This window comes from Hemicordylus capensis, chromosome 1, assembly GCF_027244095.1.
Source record: "Hemicordylus capensis ecotype Gifberg chromosome 1, rHemCap1.1.pri, whole genome shotgun sequence".
NCBI classification, from domain to species: Eukaryota; Metazoa; Chordata; class Lepidosauria; order Squamata; family Cordylidae; genus Hemicordylus; species Hemicordylus capensis.
Genome location: NC_069657.1, coordinates 198,594,656 through 198,614,054, shown reverse-complemented (window position 1 = coordinate 198,614,054; position 19,399 = coordinate 198,594,656). Strand labels below are relative to the sequence as shown.

The window sequence follows — 19,399 nt, the reverse complement described above, 5'->3', positions numbered from 1 at the left end:
AATGTTCACAACTAGGATATAAATAATTCTTAAGTGGTTTCTTTGCTGTTTTTCTTGGATGTTCTCCATCTTCATGAAATAAGGCAGGTCATAGAATTGCCTCCTTTTGTAGTTATTTGAGTGTTTTTCCAGTGGTGTCCCATGTGCTTGCATATCATTGGCATTATTCATCTGGGAAAATTAAATTATTTTTCTGTTTCCACTCTTATTCTATTTGCTTTGCTATTCATTTCTTGTGCGGGCGGGGGGGTGGGATGAGATTTTTAAAATGATTATTTTTCTCCCTCATACAATTACCTATGCGTTTATATTTATATGGATAATAAGTATGGTAAGTAATATGCTTCATTGCAGCGATCAATCACAGATGTATTATTTTATACTTTGCCTTTTGGAGCAGAGTTTTTTGTTTAAGGATGTTAGCTTTCAAACTGGCAACTAGATCTTCCATGCCAACAATGCCTTGGGGCTAATAACAGTAGGTATCTCACACGTTCAAGAGTTGATTCCACCATTTTTTGTTTGTTCAGCTGTTACATGAATATATAGAGAAATCGGGGGGGAGAGTAACCTTTTTGATAGTTGTTTATACTTTATCTATCTATCTATCTATCTATCTATTTATTTACATTTTTATCCTGCCCCATCCAACGGCTCTGGGTAGTGCACAACAAGTAACAACATACACACTACACGTACATTTAGACTAGTAGCCAGAAGATGGGTGAACACGCACATTCAGGGCTGGCCCTAGGATAAATTGCACCTTAGGCGAGACATGCCTTCTCCCTTAATGGCTAGTTTAATGTTGCCAGATTGCATGGCTTGTGCAGGGTTGCAAAACCTAATAACTCCACTTGCCACCCCCTTCAGGGAGATGCCCTGGGCAACCACCTGACTCGCTTGCCCCAAGGCTGGCCCTGCATATGTCCTTGAGATGTCAGAAAAGTCAGGTGCAAGTAAAGTCATTTGTGTCTTACTGGAATCTCACCATTGTAACATTACAGTGCTGTACCGCAGTGCAAGGAAGTGCCAGTATTCTGATTCTTGGAGGAGGGGCTTTCACTTGAATGATTTTAACATCTAGCAGGGAGCAGGAGAACAGCTTCATTGTTACTTGTTTGTTCTTTTTCATGGTGTGTGTGTACACACACACACACACACACGACAAGGAAGCAATCTGCACGAAAGGGCCTTTACACACTTTTTTTATGGTGACCCTGCCTTATAATCAGAAGCTTGAGAAATGTAATCATGTTGTATCTTCTTTTAAAAATAAAAATAAAGGCATATAGGCACAATTTTCAATGAAGACTGAAAATCATGATTGTTTATTGTAACTCTCAGTATTGTGCTTCATTGTACATGCTTCTTAAAACAATCTAAAATTATTAATAATAAAAATATATACAACTTTTCAACCCAAAAGTTCTGAAAACAGTTTATGTAGAAAAAGAGATAAGATAAAATGAAGTATATTTTAGGAATACTAAAATATAGTGAACTTTAACACTTCATTGTGTGAGAGACTTGTTCCCTTAAACTTTATAAAGCCTTTATTTTATATGATATTCTTGTGAACGTGCTAGCAGTTGAGCTACCAATGCTAGATCTTTTGAATCTGCTCTTAGGGGATTTTACATTCTAACAAATTCAGCTGCTGGCTGTTGTATTTGAATTCCTTGTGCTAGACTTATTTTGTTCCCCTCTCTGGTTTTGCCTAAACTTTCAGATTGTTTGTAACCAATAGTAGTGCCTTAGACCTCTTTAGCTTATAGAGAAGCATTTGGGAAGGAAAAGTGATAAAGAAATTCAGTCAAGATAATGAGATACACAAACCTGACCTCCTGTAACCCATTTCAGGACATTTGACAGTGCTTCAGGGAGATGTAGTAAGGTGCTATGTTTTTTGTTTCACCATGGCTATGTTGTGGGTGAGCCACAGCTATTTAAGTTGGAAAGAATATTAAGTATCTTCCAACCTCAAAAAATAGCATGTACTATCTCTCTTGCATCTAGGTTTAACTCATTTTATGAAGGCTTTTCAGTCTCCAAAATAATTCTTTGACTAGTAGTGATCAACATTTTTTATTACACTGCTGAAGCAGTTGAGAATTAATATACTTTTAGAAATATGAAAGAGTTCAAAATTTTAACACAATGCTTATGACTAAGGAACAATGAGCGTACTTGTGCATTAATTATCTTTATATCTCTTGGTCTGGATCCAGAAGATTCTATAGGGAGTGGCATTCTCTATAGTGCAAGGAGTTGCAGCTGGTGGGGGTAGGGAGAAAATCCTAAGTGTATATGTGCAGAAGTGCTTGTTTGTGCCAAATGAGCTCTTTGAATCTCATCTTTACTCATACAAAAGACCTATCCCAACTTATACTTTTGTTATCTTGTAATTGTTAACTTCATAGTTTGACAGAAGACATCTTGTACTAATGTAGCACATTCATCGGGGGGGTTGGTACTACCTGTTCTTAAAATGTGGTTTTAATGAAGCTTGGTGTAATGAATTACCAATGGAATGGCAAAACACATATTCTGTACATTTATTAGTTTTAATAGCTGACATGTTCTGCAGTGTAATGCAGCTTTGCAGACCTGCCTGACTGCTGTGGGGCTCTAGCACACACGGCAACACTGCTGTGCAAGAGGGCTGTTCAGGTACAGCTTACCTTTGAGTGGTTGCAGGTTGTGCGCCCCTTGCATTATTCCCAGTACAAGTGCCATGCAACCTATGATTGCTGAAGGGTGAGCTGTAATAGAACAGCCCTCTTGTGCAGCAGTGTTGCTGTGTGTGGTATTGCCTTGCCATGGTACAGGCGGGTCTGCAGCACTTACATTATGCTGTGGAACATGTCAGCCACTGCAATTAAATGCTGTGCTGGATTATGGCTTTTTAGTGTGCTTAAGCCCACTGAAATAAATGGGTTTAAGCATATTTAACTCTGTATTGCCTTGCAGTCAAAGTTCTTTGGTTGATATATATATATGTGTGTATGAATGTATGTATCTATTATATTAATTCTCCTGGGTGTGCCTTGGAGTGTGCGTCCCAGAGCCCAGCTGATTGGCTGAGCGGCGGACGTGCCTGATTGGCTGAGGTGCACCCAGGAGAATTGGTTGCCGCGACGGCGGCAGGCCTGGCCGCAAAGGCCAGAGGCAGTGGCGGGCTCAGCCCAGCCACGGAGGCAAGGCCCAGGGTGTGGGGGGAGAGGAAGTGCGGGTGGGGAGGAGAGGTGGCTGGGCCTGGAAGTGGAGACTGGGGCAGAAGGTTGGGGGGAAGAGGTAACCGCTGGCCCCAAAGAGCACACAGATGCTCTGTGCAGGGTCAGCTAGTGTAAAGTATTGTCTTATATTTAACATGTAACCTAATGCTTGTGATCCAGATGTCTTACCTTTTGTTTTCTTTGTTTCTGTTTAGACAGGAGATTTGGCCTCTGTACAATTAGCAGGGACTCCAAATAGATGGGAGGTATTGTCTGCTACACCTACAACTATCAAAGATGAAGCTGGCAACATAGTACAGATCCCAGGGGCTGCCACAGTAACTTCAAGTGGGCAATATGTTCTTCCCCTTCAAAGTTTGCAGAACCAACAGATATTTTCTGTTGCACCTGGATCAGATTCATCAAATGGTACTGTGTCCAATGTTCAGTATCAAGTAATACCACAGATTCAGACAGCTGATGGTCAACAGGTTCAGCTTGGTTTTGCAGCCTCTTCTGACAATGGTAGCGTAAATCAAGAAACTGGTCAAATTCAAATCATTCCTGGCTCCAATCAAACCATTATTGCCTCTGGAACATCTTCTAGTAATATTCAGAATATTTTATCACAAACTGGTCAAGTCCAGGGAGTTGCAATTGGTGGTTCATCTTTTCCTGGGCAAGCACAGGTAGTTGCTAATGTCCCTCTTGGACTGCCAGGAAACATTGCTTTTGTTCCCATCAATAGTGTTGATCTAGATTCTCTGGGACTCAGTGGTTCTCAAACCATGACTGCCGGCATTAATGCTGATGGTCACTTAATCAGTACTACACAGGCAATGGATAGTTCGGACACTTCTGATAGGACTGCTGAACAGGTTTCTCCTGAAATGACAGAAACCACCACTGATACAGACTTATTTGTGCCAACATCATCTTCATCACAACTGCCTGTAACCATAGACAGTACGAGTATATTGGAACAAAATGCAAACAGCTTGTCCACTACTACTGGGCAAGTACACAGTTCTGATCTTCAGGGAAATTACATCCAAACATCCGTCTCGGATGAGGCACAGGCTCAAAATATTCAGGTCTCCACAGCACAGCCTATTGTACAGCATATACAGCTTCAAGAGTCTCAGCAGACCACCAGTCAAGCCCAAATTGTACAAGGTATTGCGCAACAGACAATCCATGGTGTGCAAGCCAGCCAAGGTATATCGCAGCAGGCTTTGCAGAATCTTCAACTTCAGTTGAATCCTGGAACTTTTTTAATCCAGGCACAAACAGTGACCCCATCTGGACAGATAACTTGGCAAACGTTTCAAGTGCAAGGAGTCCAGAACTTGCAGAACTTGCAGCTTCAGAATGCTCCTGGCCAACAGATAACTCTGACACCTGTGCAGACACTCACTCTTGGTCAAGTTGCAGCAAGTGGGGCCTTGACTTCAACTCCTGTTAGTCTAAGTACTGCTCAGTTGCCAAATCTACAGACAGTTACAATAAATTCCATAGATTCTGGTGGCATTCAGCTGCACCCAGGAGAAAATGCTGACAGTCCTGCAGGTATTTATTTTATTATAATTGTTTGTGTAAAGTTGGCTTCTCTAATATGCTTTGCATATTGATAAATGTTCATTGTATTTGCTTGCCACTGAAGCATACAAGACTTTAAGGTTTTCTTTAACAAAAACCTTTTCACTAAAGTAGATAGCTTGCTTGTTGCTCCCCCACCCTCCCCAGTTTACATTTACTATCCCTGACCATGATGCTAGAAGTCCATATTTGGTTATTTTAAATTTTGGTTCTCAAGATTCCAGACACCAGACTGAAAAATCTCCTTTTCCATAGTCTAATCTTGGGTTGATGAAGCAGGTCTGTTTTATTGACCAATAACAAAGGAAGGCCCGGTTGGTACAATTTGTTCTTCATTCAGCTTAAACTGCAGAAGTACAGAGACAAGGATCCAAAGAACCTACAGATTGAGCCATGAGCTCAAGGGGCTTTAGACTTGTTTTGAACTAACATCAGTCCCTTGGGCTGCATTGCAAATGGCTTTTGAATCTGAGGGAAGTTTCACAGACTGTTTGTGATGTAGCATGGGAGTAAGCTATTCAGAAAGCAAAAACCCCCAAAGGTCAGATTTTTCCTTAAACTGGTGCATGCATGAGCCTGAGCAAGTCTTCAGAAAAGGCCTACATGAACTAGTTTTAGGACATCTCCTGTATCTTAGCTACTGCTGTTTTGAAAAATTGCTTTGCTTTCAACTTTTAAAGCAACATAAATAAAATGAAAATCCAGATACTTACACTGATGTTGGGAAATTCAAAAGCAGCATAATTTCACAGAAATATACTTATATTTAATAGTTCAATGTCAAACACAGCTTGTGTTCTAGGAAAGGTTCTAGGAAAGGTGTTCTAGGAAAGATTGTTGCTATTTGAGGCAATTTGACAGTTTGCTGTTTGAGGTAATTTTGGCTTTACACCAGAAGTACTCACAATAAGCCAAGGTGCCGAAGCAGACCTTACAGCATGGGAGAACTGTCCTGAACATGTTTCTCTCCATGTGATCCATACGCGAGAGGAATTGTGAAGAGAAATCCAAGTGGGAGCCAGGCAGTACACGAAGACAGCCTACATCCCTGTTTGTGATGGTACATTTTGTCAAGATTCAAGTAGCAGACATTTCTCATTTTTACTTTTAAGAGTGAATAATGTCTGGTAGATATTGAGGAAACCTTCCTGAAGAACTTCACTCAGAATTTGGAAATAAACAAGATACACACAAAGTTGGAACACAAGTTTTACCTGTTGCTTTTTAGTTGGTCTTAAATAGTGCATCAGCAGGTAAAAAATTTTAAAGAATGTAAAATATGCCAAGGAAGATGGAATCAGGTCTAGAAACAAAAATTGGTTGAAGGTTAATGTATTGCAGTATTTCTCTACTGATAATTCAAGAAATACATGTATAAACTTTACATGGCTTACATTGTGAGGCTTGCATTTACACTAGTTATAATTCCATTTCACTCTCTGGTTTTCAGCATGGTAGCAGAAACACTTAGGTTATGAAAAGGAATGATAAAATAAGTTGAAGAATTGGCTACTGCCATTGAATTCCAACTTTGTAATCAACTTGTTCTAGCTAGTTAGAGAGCAAAAGCAATGGTAGGTACACTGAAGGTTTTCACTTGCATCTGCCGGAGTCTTTATGAGATTTACTTGTCAATATGATAAGCTAGTCTTTGAAAACCTGATTTCGTCTTGGAACATCGTTTTATGTTCCAAAATTCTTCAAGTAAAGAAAGGTTCCAATTTTGGGAGTCCCACCTCAAATCCACTTAGACAACGTTTCATACCTTCGGTTATGCATACACGGGTGGACAGAAGCCTTATTAAAGGTGTGGTCTGAAAATCTTGTCTGTGGTTAACTAAAATATGAATTCAGAAAGAGGAGCATGCACACTCAGTAGAAACAGTCTCTTGACTTGAATCTGGTTTTGGTATGTTGTAGACCTAGTTGTCAGTGTTGCTTGCTGAATGCAAGAAGCAAGCAAATCTAAAATAAAAGCTGTAAAGAAACTACAGATGAAACTTTATCTCTCCCCCCGCACACACATACTCTCTGTGGCTTGCTAGATTGCTGTATCCTTTTATTTTCTTGGTCATGGACCGTAAATTTTCGTGGTAATAATAAATTTGATTTGATTTGCTGTTTCTTTTTTAAATTAAAAGTATTTTTTGAGTTTACCTCATGAGGATCAAATATGGAACTATTTCTGGGGGGAAATTCAGAGCTGTAATTTAGAGTAGCATTCAGGCTAACCTTTTGCACATGGAAGCACATTCTGGCTGCACATGCAAGGAGGGGCAGGGACATATTTGGGGAGGGCAATATTCCTGAGGATTGAGGCACCCTCAGTGACATATTTTGGGGGATGAGGGGTAGCAGAGAAAAAGGGGGATTTGGGAGTGTGTCCCCCACCCCCTTGTGCAAGCAGCATTTCCAATGAGTAGCAGGTTTGTCTGAATGCTGCCCAGGGCTAAAGTAAGAGCTGTAAGGATTTTGTGGAACTGTGTTGCTTGCTTGCTTGCCTATCCCTGTTATGCAGCCCTTAGCATGGGCACAAGGGTGGGGGCTCCCCCCTTGCCAAACCTCTACACAATGGAGTATTTTGTGGTGAAGTATCTGTGTCAGCACTCACCTCATTTGATATGATGTCAGGGGGTGACAACACTGTAAATCAGGCTTCCCCAACCTGCGGCTCTCCAGATGTTGCTTAACTACCACTCCCAGCATACCCAGCCACAATAAATTGTGGCTAGGGATGCTGGGAGTGGTTGTTCAGCAACATCTCGGGGGCTGCAGGTTGGGGAAGCCTGCTGTAAATTGTTGACAGGAAGGAGTGCTAGGCAGACAGCAGCTGGCTAAGATTACCTAAAGGAAGTGGAACTGAGTTGGCAATGTGATTGCAATGAAGCTAACCAATATTGGCCATGTTTGTTAAGGCTTTGCCAACTTGATATTACTGACTACCACTTTTAAAATATTGCCCCCCCCCCCCACTTTTTAAACCAGCAAGGCATATGTATATGGGTTGTCTAGCACCTAGTTGACAAAACCTAGCCCTAGCCCCAACTTCCCGCCTAGTTCATGGTTACCAAAATAATTAAGTATCATGAAATGCTCTAAGGAATTACCCAGTTCCTGGCTAGACAGGTGCAAATTAGATCCTGGATGAACTTGATGGTCCAGCACTTAGAGTGCTTAATTCGAAATAACGCTTGCTATAGCAGAAAATGAAAACCTTGTTTGAAACAAGCTTCCCTATTTTTCAAAGGCCCTTCCTTTTCCAGACTCTGGCAACAGCCAGACTCATTTTGTTATCATTTGTAATTAATGGAACCTAATTAGACAAGTTAGTCACAACTCATTTCATGACATGGTGCTTAGTCGTGACTAGCTAGTCTGGATGTTACCTTCTGACTTGTAAGATATTGTTTAGTTTGAATTACAATGGGTGTGTTGTCACTCTACCAAATTGTGTCTGGGTTTCACAGGAGATTCTTTTGCTTTGGGATAAATTCTTGTTTGTTGCTGCAGCTGTTTGACAACATCTGCTTAAGGATAATGGTATCTGCCATCTGCCTCCTAGTCCCATGGATCCAACTGGAAATGGACTATGACTTAGAACACTATAGCTAGAGCAAATTTGGATCCTACTCCCATGGTGTGGAGGGCTTTTGAACTTTGAGTGATCTAATTTCCTTTTTTAAAAAACAAAATACCATCACCATCTTTTTATAAATTCTGCTAGTTTGCTTCTGGATTTGAATCTACATCTACCAAAGTGCTAAGCACTCTCTTACATACGGTTGGCAGATGTTCTGGATTTGTAAGCGAATACTGAATCTTCTAGGGGAAACTAGGTACTTAAATGCCTAAAGAAGTAGTATCAATGCCCATCTGGGATGTTTGCAAGCTGCTGCTACTTTTAAAATAATGTTTAAGTGTAAATGAGAAATGATGTTAGGTATAAAGCTAGGAGACTGGTAAAAAACAAAAACACTCTCTGCTTGGCCCTAGATTGCCTACAGCAGGGGTGGGCAGAAGGCAGTTTAGAATCTACTGGGAGATCTCTGGGTGCTTTGCAGTAGATTGAAAGAGTTTCTGATTCCAACTGTTTAACTATAGCAGCAACAAAAAGGCTGCTGAATTAGACCGCTGAAATGAGCAAAACTCAGATGAAAACCAGGAGTGAGGAGTTGTCTGAGAAGACTGTGAACTCAGTTCTGACACTGAAAACTGAGTCATGACACTGAGGATGTGCTCAGAGACACACTGTTGTTTCATTCTAAGCATGTGACACCACCACCTCATCACTATTTCACCTGGCTCTGGTTGGTAGGCCTCTGGTTTCTAATAAAGGCAAAGTAAATCCCACAAGCCTCAAGTCTACCTATCCCGGCCTTTAAAAGCAGGTACTTGCAGTAAGTAAACAATATTTATCAGATATATATATTTGTTTTGTTTAAAAGAAGAAGAAACTTATTACAGTCAGCAACCAGACAAAATCTTACAACAACCATAATGTTTAAAAGGAAGGGAGGCGGGGTCATGGGGAAAGTGAAGGACTTACCTGGGGATTGAGTACTGGAACAGTTTTAAGCTTTTGACTGAACAGGCGTAGATAAACAAAGAGGAGTATGGGCCCTGGATCTAAGGACATATAGTGAATCCAAGCCTAAGGGAGTTCTAGTACTTTAAAGAGTAGCACAGGGAAGAAATACTTGGACATGTATAGCTTCTGTCACTTCAGCACTATGTGAGAGCTGTGTGAGGACATGCAGTGTAAAAGGTCTGAACCTGGAAACTAAGATGTAGTGGGGCCAAGTGGTGAAATTTTCCCAGAAAAAAATCAGCCATAGGCAGGAAATGAAGCAAACTCTGGGCAGACCATCAGAGCAGGACCCAAGAGACCAGTTTGCTGAGTGCTGGCTACAGTAGCAGCTCTACCTTCTGGGAGGCATAGGTAATTGAAGAGTCCAACTTTAAAAAAATGTTTTGGCTTCTGATATGCTCTGAGATTAGAATATAAAATTTAAGAAGCTAATGTACAGTGGTAAATATGAAACTTGCATAAGGGCCATGTAAAATGTTTTTGAGCCCCAACGCCGTTGCAAGACTGCATGGTATCTGAAAAAGCACTCCTAAAAGTTTGGGAACTCTTCTGCGTGTTTGAATCAGCACAAACAGCTGCAGTCAAAAGATAAGTTCTGAAACTCCTGGCATGTCCATAGACGTGTTTGAGAGTGTTCAGGTGCCAGCTGTTTACATACATTAATTCAGTATCCTTCAGAATTTTGGCAGTCAGACTTCCCCACTGAGGGGACAGAAATCAGTTTTCACCTCTATACTCGTCTTTCTGCCCTAGCCTGCATATCAGGAGCAGAAAACTTGTAGCTGATTTCTATAATTCAGACCTCATTTTCTCTCTAACATCGTGATTCTAATAGCATTGTCTGAAAGTATTTCTGAAATCGGAGGAACTTAATGGTATGCAGTGGCCACAAACAAACAAGGTTACATGTATGCACCCTCTTTTTCCCCTGGAATCCTCTTATCCCCATTCTTGCTAGCTTAATGTGATACGGACAGGGTGGGAGGGAGAATACTGGTGTGGCATGGCTGTCATGATGTACTGCTACATGTTGGTGCACTACTATATGTTGGTACTGATATGTATGCCAATCTGCCTAGAATGCAGATATCTTTGCCTGCTTTTACCTGTACCATTGAAGACACCAATGTGGATTGGGAGAGCAATGCAATGTAGAGAATGGTTAGTGGGAAATCAGTACAAAGTTGTGGGGAGAACTTGTTTAAAGATTTCTGTTTCCTTTGGGGGTGGGGGAGATGCCTACAAACAAGGAAACTGGCATAATTTCTATCTCCAAATGAGATTTCCTCAAGATTTTGGTGGCACACTTCATCATTTGTTCTGTATTACCCAAACAAACATCCATGACAGTTATGTTCCCTTTCCTCCGCTCACCAATTATTCCTGTTCTGTTTCTTGTATTAAATCCCCTATCTTTTTATTATTACTTTTCCTCCCACAACCCTGTGAAGTAGGTTAGGCTGAGAGGGAAGTGACTGACCCAGAGACACCCAGCAAGTCTCATGGCTGAATGGGGATTTGAACTCAGGTCTCCCCAGTCCTAGTCCAGCACTCTAACCACTACACCACGCTGGCTCGATGTTTTCTTTTTGGAATTCCCTTGACAGGCCAGTTGCTAACTATAGATGCTACACTAAACAGCTGCACACATTTTGAACAGTGTTGGGAGACAAATGATATGGTACTCTTTATTACTTTTCTCATTTTCTTTTCTCAAATTTTTGGATTGCAGCAGTTAAGTAAGTACCTTTCAAGGGCAATATAGTAACATATTGCCAAGGGAGATGTCTGAGGCTATTGTTATGTGGTGATGGGTAGTAGGCAAATAAAGACTGCACCTAAAATGCCCTACAGACACTGCTATTCCTTTTTTTTTTTTTTTTAAGGAAAAGGCAGGGAAATTTAATGACTGTGCACCCTAAGAGCATTTTGACACCTTTTGTATGTCATTGTGTGGATCTCTGTTGGGTGACATGGTGTGGAGAATTCAGACATCAAGTCAGCGGCCTGGTTCAGATGTAGTGTGGAGCCAGAACTAGATCCTGGCTTTGCGTGATGTCCCCTAGCCTCATGTGCATGCACTTCTACCTCTTCGTGCCCATCACTAGCAGCTTCGCAGTCCGTTTTATTTGGAAACTGGCTAGAACAAGCCTGGGTAATCTGTTTTGGATGTAACATCCTGGCTTTTCTAGGCCAGGATTGGAAGTAGAATCCTTCCTCCCTTAGTGCACAAGGAGGCTGGGGTGGATGGACGCATCCCTAAACGTGTCATTGGAACATACAAATCTGCCTTATACTATCAGACCCTTGGTCTGTCTAGCTCAGTAGTGTCTACACTGACTGGCAGTAGCTTTCATTGTTTCAGGCAGGAGTCTTTCCTAACTCTACTTGGAGATGCCAGGAATTGAACCTGGGACCTTCTGCATCCAAAGCAGATGCTCTACCTCTGAGCTATGGCCCTTTCCTAGGGCCAGAATTAACTCCTAGCTCTGCATTATGTCTGAAGCAGAGCAGTGTGGAAGCTTGCTCCTGGCATTATAGGGATTTGCTCGTCCTCCTTGTGGATCTTGAGCCTGCCTTTGCTGCTCACAGGAGAGCTGCTGCTGTTCTGCTGCATAATCCTGGGTTATGAAAAGAAACCCTCAGTCGGCACTAACCAGGTGCTATGCGAGGGTCTCATGTTGTTGTGAAGCTGCAGCTTCAAGGGAGAAGGAAACAGATGCTGTATAACAAAGAAGGCCTTGGAGGGAGGGACAAGCATTATAGGGAGCAATGGCCCCATGCTGAGTGGGCTTGACTACACTCATGAGAGCAGCCACCTCTTTCACTAGTATAACGGCCTCAGCCATATGGCAGAAATGGTGTTCTATATGCCGTCAGCCGGCTTCTGGCTCGGCTCTTTCTGACATGTAGAAATTCTTGCTGCTGCTGTACTAGTTCACAGTTGTCAGCTCATTTATTATGCTAATTTCAAAAGACCTGAAGTTGTGATTTGTCTGCATATGTGAGTTAATTAAAACATGCAACATTGTATAAACTCTTTTTGTGTGAATCTTAGCGATCATAGCTAATTGAGTGGTGATCATTTCACTTCCGTTCGATTGGCATCCATAGCAGTTGCAAAGAATAATTTACAGGAAGTTTAATAAGCCCACTTGAAACTTTTTCAGCATTCTTGAGTGCTCCGTTGGCTTCAGTGAAAGGCATTTACTTATTTAATTCAGAGGGTTTTTGTATTTCATATTTAAAAGATCCAAACATACCTTTGTAATACATCAGAAACTGGCTGTCATCCTGACTAATGAAATGCATGTGTAAAGTGATCTGTGAAGGTGCACCACAAGCCAGTGCACAATTCCCCTAGTCATCCTATGCGTGCACTGTTGCACCAGAGAGCTAAGATTTTCTGAGTGCTACATTTTCTCTAGTAGAACTCTGCAGGATTGGAAACTCATTGCTTAAGGTTGGTGACATGTTTCCAATCTTGTGGAGTCTCCTCCAGAGAGGAGAGCTGGTCTTGTGGTAGCAAGCATGACTTGGCCCCTTAGCTAAGCAGGGTCTGCCCTGGTTGCTTCTGAATGGGAGACTAGAAGTGTGAGCACTGTAAGATATTCCCCTTTGGGGATGGGGCCGCTCTGGGAAGAGCATCTAGGTTCCAGGTTCCCTTCCTGGCTTCTCCAAGATAAAGCTGAGAAAAATTCCTGTCTGCAACCTTGGAGAAGCCACTGCCAGTCTGTGTAGACAATATTGAGCTAGATGGACCAAGGGTCTGATTCAGTATATGGCAGCTTCCTATGTTCCCTCTGCTTTGTATCTGAACCTTTTTAAATACAGAACAGACATGAAGGATACATCTGTAATGCTATCCAGCAACAAAAGCATCTTCTCCATGTTAAAGGGATAAGATCATTAATATTTGCTTCTCTCACTCTAATAGGCTCTCTACTGATCTTCATTTCTTGTCCTTCAGATATTAGGATTAAAGAAGAGGAGCCCGACCCAGAAGAGTGGCAGCTTGGTGGTGATTCGACACTGAATACCAACGACCTGACACATTTGAGAGTTCAGGTGGTAGATGAGGAAGGGGACCAGCCACATCAAGAAGGAAAAAGATTGCGAAGAGTTGCTTGTACCTGTCCTAACTGTAAAGAAGGTGGTGGAAGGTGCGCACATTTTGTGTAATAAATGTCCTTAAAGTAAATGAGGAAAAGTGAGAGAGCTCATTTAATTCCCACACCTGCAGCTGTGGGGAATCTATGCTTCTGGTATTCTCAGTGTAAACAGGTAGACAGCTGGCTTAAGGGATGCCTCTATCAGTTCTTGCGTTCAGCAGTGCCAGCTCTTGCAGCTCCTGAGCCACTTAAGTGCCATTGATCCCTGTAAATGTGTATGGAGAAGTCAGAGTATATATCTTTAGTTCAGCAAGATGAACTGCATGCTTTAGATGGGCAAAAATGGATTGAGTGACTTTGGTTTAATGCATAATTTAACAGGGGCACCAGTCTGGGGAAAAAGAAGCAGCACATCTGCCACATACCAGGTTGTGGGAAAGTATATGGAAAGACTTCGCACCTGAGAGCTCATCTTCGCTGGCATTCTGGGGAGCGTCCATTTGTTTGTACTTGGATGTTTTGTGGCAAAAGATTTACCCGCAGTGATGAGTTACAGCGGCACAGGAGAACGCATACAGGTATCAATGTTTGGATTTTGTGTGTGTGTTTTTGGTGTTGGGTGGGGACCAGTGTTCCCCTCTAAGGTGTGCGCGTGTGCACATGCACACAAGTTTTTTTTTTAATGTCCATTCAATTAATTTTAGATCCCGCTGAGGTTGAATCAGGAAAGCCCCACTCTGCATGCACGTGTGCACACACTGCCTTAATACTGCCCCCCAGAACAAAACTCATTCTGCACACAGATGAGAAAAATTAGAGAGATCACGGGTGGGGACCCAGCTAGAGTAATTGGTGCTCTACTGTTAACCATCAAGATATTAAAAAATGGCCCTTACTCAATGCTGTTAGTCTCTGGGAAAAGTTTAGCCTATAATTGTTTTGTTTTGCAGCAGGACACTTAAATGGCACGCAATTCTCCACTCAAGCTGTCTATACTGTAATCTTTAAGCTTTAGTTATGTTTAATGGCTTTTGGTATGCATTGGTGTGAGAAAACTTTTTGCCTTATTTTTAACAGGTGAAAAGAAGTTTGTCTGTCCGGAATGTTCAAAGCGCTTCATGAGAAGTGACCACCTTGCCAAACACATTAAAACGCATCAAAATAAAAAGGCTATTCATGCTAGCAGTACAGTGCTAGCATCAGTAGAAGCAGCACCAGAGGATGCTTTGATTACTGCGGGTGGAACAACACTTATCCTTGCTAATATTCAACAAGGTTCTGTTTCAGGGATAGGAACTGTTAATACATCTGGCACCAGCAATCAAGATATTCTTACCAATGCTGAAATACCTTTACAGCTTGTTACTGTTTCTGGAAATGAGACAATGGAATAAATATTACACAAGATACCTATTAATTGTGGTTATTTTTATACAGTAGTGAGAAGAATATTGTTCCTAAGTTCTTAGATATCTTTTTATTGATGTGCAAACATTTTTGGATTGACAGTAACTTGGTTATACATGACACTGAAATGCCTTACTTTGTATGATACTCCATAGTATATTAAAATGGTAAAATTGCATGGGTTTTGTAGGTACTTTTGGAATCTAGAAGAGATTAAATTTTACCAACTTGTATAAAAAAAAAATTTAACGATGGAAATGGTAGTCTAATCAAATGCATCAATCCTTTGTGGTTTAGTGTAAAAATGAGAACATGTTGGTATTTATCTATTGTAAGATAAAAAGTTGATTGGTGAAATGAAATCATGTTATGATAAAAGAAATTTTGTAATTTTCTTGACTGGAATTTTTATTATGCATAACTGACAAATCAAGTTTCCAAGCAAATGTTACATAGTGTAGGCTTTACTTAGCTCATCAAGTTGTCATTTTGAAGCTAATTATTTTAATTAGGTTAACTATGTACAATATTTTAAGCATTACTCTTGTAAGATTTTGAAAACTACATTTTAACATGGAATTCTAGGGATAGTCACCTTTTAAAAATCCTGTTGAAAAGCCATGTTTAAGGTTTAATTTTGCCAAAATAATGTCTTGTTAATATTCTTTCAGTAACCATTTGGGCAATATAACCAATGTTTAAAATTATTCAAAGGCTTAAAATAATAGGTTGCAGCATTTGGGTGGTAAAACAAACATTTAAAAAAGAGATCCCCTTTTCTTTAATATCGGAGGACCAAAAACTAAGGGGTGTTCATTTCAACAATGGTTTTTATCGAATCCTGTCTCCAAAAACATCTGTCTGCCAGGGCCTTAAAAGCCATCATGTAAATTACCAGTAAGAAACCACACACACAAACCAAAACATATGCAAATGATAGAAAATCAGTTCTATAGGGACGTGCTCCAGACCATATTGATATTAGTCATAGTGAAATAAGGGTTTTACAAGGCTTTCTTCTGTCAAGCTTTTGGTTAGTTTATCTGCATTTAAATGTCCACATCCTTCCTTTATGCTTCTTCCCTTAAATTGTATGTATCCAGTACATTTAACTGAAACATATATGTTTTTTATTAAGCTGAATTCTTTTTTTATTTTTTAATTACTGTTTATATTTTCAATTATAGAAAAATGTACAAACTTAATTTGCATAGCCAGTCTGTAAGTGCTATACCATTTTACAGAAAGAGTACAATAATACAGCTGTTCACCTATTCGCAAACATTTGGAAATCTGTTCATTTGTTAAAACCACCTCAAATTTAAAGGCTACCTTATTGTACGTTTAAAGTGTATTATAACAGTGTGGTAGTTAATAATAAAACACTATTTTTTTTTCCTTTTGACTTGGGGTTTCTGGTTTTCCTTGGCCTTTTCTTTTGCTTTAAGAGTGACAAATCTTCCTTCCCTAATAACCACCTTTTCACAGTTGGGCAACAAGTGGTGTTCACTTTTACCATTTCCTGGTACAACTAAACTTAATAATTTCTCTCCACTATTGGCCAATAGACCTGTACACACCATTCATTGTATCTTATTCTCTCAGATAAAGTAGCAATGTTGTCAAATAGATTTCTTTATTCATATGGACTCTCCATTATGTGCTTTTGACTTGAACTCTTTACCCACGTGTTCTTTGCAGGGTAAAATGAGTTTTCTCTTTTGAGAAACCATATTCCCCATGCAATTGCCCACAGGAGCATACACAACTTGCTATAACAGGCTTCTGTTCTTTGGAGGCACCAGTTCATACAAATGAGATCTCCATGTAATCACTGTTGGATCACAAGTCCATTGGTGATTCCATGCAGTGCTGCAGACAAACATATGGTGATGGTTGAACATATTGATTGACCCATTTCAGTAAGAAAGGTTTGACACTTTGCTATGCCAAGAATTTTATTTCATTCCATAGTGTGTTGTCACCCTTCATTTCGAAGAATAGCCTATGTATGGTGGTGTGACCAAACACAGGAAACTAAACAGGTTTTAGTCCCAGTTCAATTAATCTTCAGACTGGAATTACAAAAATATGTAGAGCAGAAAAATGGAATTGTAAAGCACTTGCTGCTTGAAACCTGAAGTTCTTCAGTTCATTGCTCCCTAGTATCTCATTTTTATTTTATTTTATTTTAAGTATCCTTGTTTGCTAATCCTATTCTCTGCTCTCAACTTGGACATTTTGGCTCTGTTTTGTCATACTCCTTTAAATAACGTCCACCTGAACTTCTATTCCTAAACTTGTTCTCAATTTGGTTTCCTTCATCTATCTGGAAAGGTGATGTTCATTTTAGCCTACTCTAGGTGGAGTTCACCCCCTTGTGCACACACAAAAAGCATTAGGTTACCAATCTGGAGTGCCAATTGATCCTGCTTTGCCCATGGGTCAATGGCACAGGGTTTCATTAGTTGAGACTGCACCAGCTGAGGCTTATTTTGGACAGAGAACCTAGTCACAGTTACCCATGCTCTGGTTGTCTCCAGGTCATATCAGTGTAATGGGTTATACCACTGTTACTCCCATTGTACATGGGATGTCTTTTGAAGAATGCTTGGTAGCGCTGAAGCTACAGTCTGGAATGTAGTTGCTTGGTTACTCACTAGGAGCATGCTAGAAACACATTTTGTCAGTGCTTCAAGAATCCCACTGGCTACTGATCTATTTCTGAGCCCAGTTCAAAATACTGGTGCTTACATTGAAAGCCCTATGTCGTTTGAGATCTAGACACTTGAAGGAACACTTACTACATATTAACCTGCCAATGCCCTGGGATGATCTTCAGAGATCTTCCTCCAGGTACCTGTGCCATTTGAAGTGAGGTGGTGATGAATGGGGAAAGGGTCACCTTTATTCTGGCACCCAACTTATAAAAAGGTATTCTGAGGAAGGCCTGTCTGGCATCTACATAAATGTCTTTTTGGCACCATGTGAAAACTCTCCCCCCACCCCCATTTTAATAACTAATGTGATTTTAATATAATGTTGACTAATGTGATTTTCACCTTGGCAATTTTTGCTTACTTCTGATTTGTTTAGATGTTTTTATTGAACTTTGCGAAATATCCTGGATTTTTAAAATTGCAGTGTGTATATTTATAAATTGCCACTTCTAAACATGTAGCACCCTGTTGCTGGTGGCTGCATAGCCTCCTGGGAGCTTTACCTGGCCTCCTTGCAAGCCACTGTCTAAGTATATCATATACTGAATAATTACGCCTGTGCTCTCATGCCCCCTATTGTACATTTATTTATTAAATTTGTATGCTGCCCAGCTGACCCATGCCCCCAGTGGTTTACAATGGACATTTCACATGGAACCTTCTTTTGATATACCTTGCCTGCTTGCACAGTTGGGCCAATATCCTAGCAGATCTTGTCTGGGGATAGCCAGATACAGAAGGTACCATATCCTGTTCTGCTGCAAACTTCTGCAATCTTGTAACTTCCTACTTAGTCCCATTATAAGGGAAACATTAACACAGCTTTCTCTCTGCGCCCTTGAGTATAGTCTGTCAAATTAAAAGTTTGAATTATCTGAAAGTATATCTCATTGCTCAGACTCTTAAGTGCACCAATGAAAATAAACCAGTTGACTAAAGAGAAGTTTTCAGGTTGGCTGCATTCCCTAGCAAGTCTTGTATTTTCCTTAACCCATCTTCTATCTTTGTCTATAACATTATATGGAGTGGTAGGCATGGCTTTTATCTACAGTCTGAACTGGGGCCTTCATTGCTTTCTACTTGGAGCTGTCCAGCAGTGCTCCCTCTAACGGATTCCCAGATGTTGACTACCACTCCCATTATTCCTGAGCAAAAGCCATTGCAGCTGGGGATTCTGGGAGTGGTAGTCAACAACATCTGGGAATCCCTGTTAGAGGGAACACTGCTGTCCAGCCATGGGATATTGCTGAAGTAGTCTATGGGCCTGAGTGTCTCCAGCCAGCAACCTCCTGATCAGAGTGTGATTCAGTGGAAAATATATGTTTTTAAGGTTGAGCCACCTAATGGCGCAGCGGGGAAATGCTTGACTAACAAGCAGAAGGTTGCTGGTTCAAATCCCTGCTGGTATGTTTCCCAGACTAGGGAAAACACCTATATTGAGCAGCAGCAATTTAGGAAGATGCTGAAAGGCATCATCTTATACTGCACAGGAGGAGGCAATGGTAAACCGCTCCTGTATTCTACCAAAGACCACCACAGGGCTCTGTGGGTGCCAGGAGTCAAAATTGACTTGATGGCACACTTTTTAAGGTCATTTACCAAAGATATGAGAACATAACATATAGAACTCAAAATAACACATAGAACACCAAGATTCAACTTCTGGCTCCTATTAACTTTCATGGACAAAGTATATGTGCTTTAATCAGCAAAATGTGTCTTCCACCCCAAGAACCTGGATAACCAAGAATTACC

The 19,399-nt window shown here is 40.7% G+C and overlaps 1 protein-coding gene and 1 non-coding gene across 3 annotated transcripts in view; one reads left to right on the top strand and one right to left on the bottom strand.

Moving 5' to 3' along the window:
- The window catches only part of SP3 (Sp3 transcription factor), a 30,825-nt gene extending 14,496 nt beyond the window's left edge, over positions 1-16,329 (top strand). For both annotated transcript variants that reach the window (XM_053266830.1, XM_053266822.1), the window contains 4 exons: positions 3,434-4,787; positions 13,376-13,568; positions 13,899-14,095; positions 14,595-16,329. In XM_053266830.1, the coding sequence (XP_053122805.1) occupies positions 3,434-4,787; positions 13,376-13,568; positions 13,899-14,095; positions 14,595-14,911 (2,061 nt within the window). In that variant the 3' untranslated portion in view covers positions 14,912-16,329. The remainder of the gene's footprint in view (positions 1-3,433; positions 4,788-13,375; positions 13,569-13,898; positions 14,096-14,594) is intronic.
- TRNAP-UGG (transfer RNA proline (anticodon UGG)) lies at positions 11,795-11,865 on the bottom strand. The gene has a single exon. It is a non-coding gene; the product is annotated as a tRNA-Pro (tRNA).
- Positions 16,330-19,399: the final 3,070 nt, after the last annotated feature.